The sequence below is a fragment of the Littorina saxatilis genome, linkage group LG17 (genome assembly GCF_037325665.1).
Source record: "Littorina saxatilis isolate snail1 linkage group LG17, US_GU_Lsax_2.0, whole genome shotgun sequence".
Classification (NCBI taxonomy): Eukaryota; Metazoa; Mollusca; class Gastropoda; order Littorinimorpha; family Littorinidae; genus Littorina; species Littorina saxatilis.
Genome location: NC_090261.1, coordinates 56,662,860 through 56,665,359, shown reverse-complemented (window position 1 = coordinate 56,665,359; position 2,500 = coordinate 56,662,860). Strand labels below are relative to the sequence as shown.

The 2,500-nt window shown below is 43.8% G+C and overlaps 1 protein-coding gene across 1 annotated transcript in view; it reads right to left on the bottom strand.

Moving 5' to 3' along the window:
• Positions 1 to 2,500, bottom strand: part of LOC138951728 (uncharacterized) — a gene marked incomplete in the record, with an annotated part of 14,265 nt that overhangs the window by 1,992 nt on the left and 9,773 nt on the right. The window contains 3 exon segments of the mRNA XM_070323288.1: positions 1 to 468; positions 1,146 to 1,211; positions 2,381 to 2,479. The exon segment at positions 1 to 468 is cut by the window's left edge and continues 1,992 nt beyond it. Of these exon segments, the coding sequence (XP_070179389.1) occupies positions 226 to 468; positions 1,146 to 1,211; positions 2,381 to 2,479 (408 nt within the window).

The following is a 2,500-nucleotide window of genomic DNA, read 5'->3' as shown; positions in this document are numbered from 1 at the left end:
GGGGACTGACAGACGGGGACAGAAACATAAAGGCAGAGAGAGGGAGGGGGGGGGGGGCGAAAAGGAGAAAGACAGAAATACAGAGCGTAGAGACAGACAAACAGACATATATAGAGGCACACACAGATAAACACTCGCACACAAGAAAATCTTTGATTTATGGCCCAAAATGAATACCGTCTTGCAGTGGTCTGGTAGTATCAATATCGATCAATTCAATCCTTTCTACCCCAAAAGACTAGAACTAGAAATGATTGCATAAGAGTTTCGCCTGCGTTTCCGTCTGTAGATGACAACGACAACGACGGCGACAACGGCAAGTGCAGCTACGCCAACGACCACAGCAACGGCAGAGGAAGAACTTGAACCTACGTCCCCTGTCGCCTGCTGGGGAGCATGTTGTTGTTGTTGCAGAAAGTTCTGGGTCAGACGGTCACTGTTCTTATTGGTGAAGAAATAGGGCTCAGCCTGAAAAAGCGAATAACAAATACATAATAACATTGTAAATAGCTTTTCTGTAGACAAAAACTAGACTATAAACACACTGCTAACGATCCAAATTCAAGAAGCAAAACCCAAAGAAGAGTAAGTGTATGGAACGTTAAATTCACTAACAAGAATGTTAAGATATATCAGGCGTTCAATATAGTTTATTGAACGTTTTATCTATTTCAAACTTAACATTCTTGAGTCTGGATAGGATAACCAAAAGCAGGGTGGCTTGTAAACTTGAAAAATAATTTGTCATTACAAGGCAGAAAGTATGGAGCGCATGAACACTTGGAGAATGGAAATAGACACTATGCATTTGGTGGGTTGGTCGGTTAGCTGGGTGCTCCTGCACTGGGTGGTATGCGCACATGTGTGTTCGTGTGTGTGTTCGTGTGTGGGTTCGTGTGTGGGATCGTGTGTGTGTGTGTGTGTGTGTGTGTGTGTGTGACACTCTGTGTGTCCATGTGTGTGCGTGTGTGAGTGTTAGCCTGTCTGTCTGTCATGTCTGTCTGTCTGTCTGTCTGTCATGTCTGTCTGTCTGTCTGTCTGTCTGTCTAATTATCTGTGTGGGTTTGTCTATGTACGTGCATGCATGTATTTTTGTTTGGTTACCGTTCAGATATTCTGTCATGCTTTTAACACTTCATGCTTACCTCAGTTGGACATTCGATAGTCTCCCCTGGGGTCCACGCAGTTCGTTTGGTATCGACTCGTTCAATCTGCAAATATCATATCAAACTAACGATTCAAGTACAATCCTTTCCTAGGTGTTCAAAAAACAAGCGCACACACACAGAATGCATAAACTTCAAGTCGTCAATGGCATTCTATCCCTTGGAGTAAACTATATATTGTGTTCAGGTTAGCTGTAATACTATCCCATAAACAAAACAATTCTTGCTGATTAATTTCGCCTGCTCCTCACCGTGACATCAATAATTAGAAGTTTCGGGCTTGTATGTGTGCACAGAGTACCCTCGCACTAGGACGCGTACCCAAAATCAACAATCCGACTGCTTCCTGTGAAAGCTGGGATTTTTGTTTATATATGCGCAGGGTTCCCTTACCGCGAGGAACAGGTGGTGGGTTTTTTTTTATATTCAAGCTTGAAGTCTGCAAATCTAGCTGTCTCTGACTTGGCCTGAAAATCGCTTGTTGATTTGGTGTCACGAGGTTGGTTCCACACAGCTCTCACTCACTATTCAGTCTATTGTTGCACATGTCGCGTGCATCCTGACCTCAGGTCAAAATGAGTTCGGCTCATTCTCTCCCTGACAGGATGCCTTGAGTTTCCTTGTCTGGCAAGGAAACCGATGTTTGTACATATTTAGAGCTTTTTGTAATGTGTTATGGATGTAAGCAGATATATTCGCGATCGTCGATAATGATTTTTCATGGTGTTTTGTAATTTTTAAATTACAGAGGAATTTTTATTTTAGACAGTTTCAAGCGAGCTATTTTTCGCGGATGTATTTACTGTGCAAACAACTCTAAATATGGCATAAGTGTCACGTGATAATCAACCGTTTGGTTTCGGCCCTCGCTGGAGCAGACGATTTTTTTGACAGTGATGCAACCATATATTACGGTCTCCTTCCGGAAGCAGTCCCAAAATTTCGACTTATTACCTTAGAACGATGTCTGTGAAGAACAGAACGGAGACAACTGTCGAAGTCGGCCAATCTGCAATCATTTTCGTCTCGCGAACACTGCTCGAGAACAACTTCATATGGGCGATCACTCTGTATTCTTCTTTTGATAGATTCGCGTAGGACTGTAGCGTTCGGTCAGAGAGACAACTGGCGATAGCCGTGGAGCGAGGATTATCAGAATGATGTCGTGTGCAGTTAGAGCGCTTATTTCCCTTTGTATCTCACATCTGACTTACCATGTTATTCCAGAGGGCGCTGGCGGCCGCTGCCTGTCCCTTACGGCTGAGGTGGAAACAGTCGGGGGAGAAGTAGCTCAAGTCCGGCTGGCCGTCCTCCTGGGGAAAAGAATAGAAAAA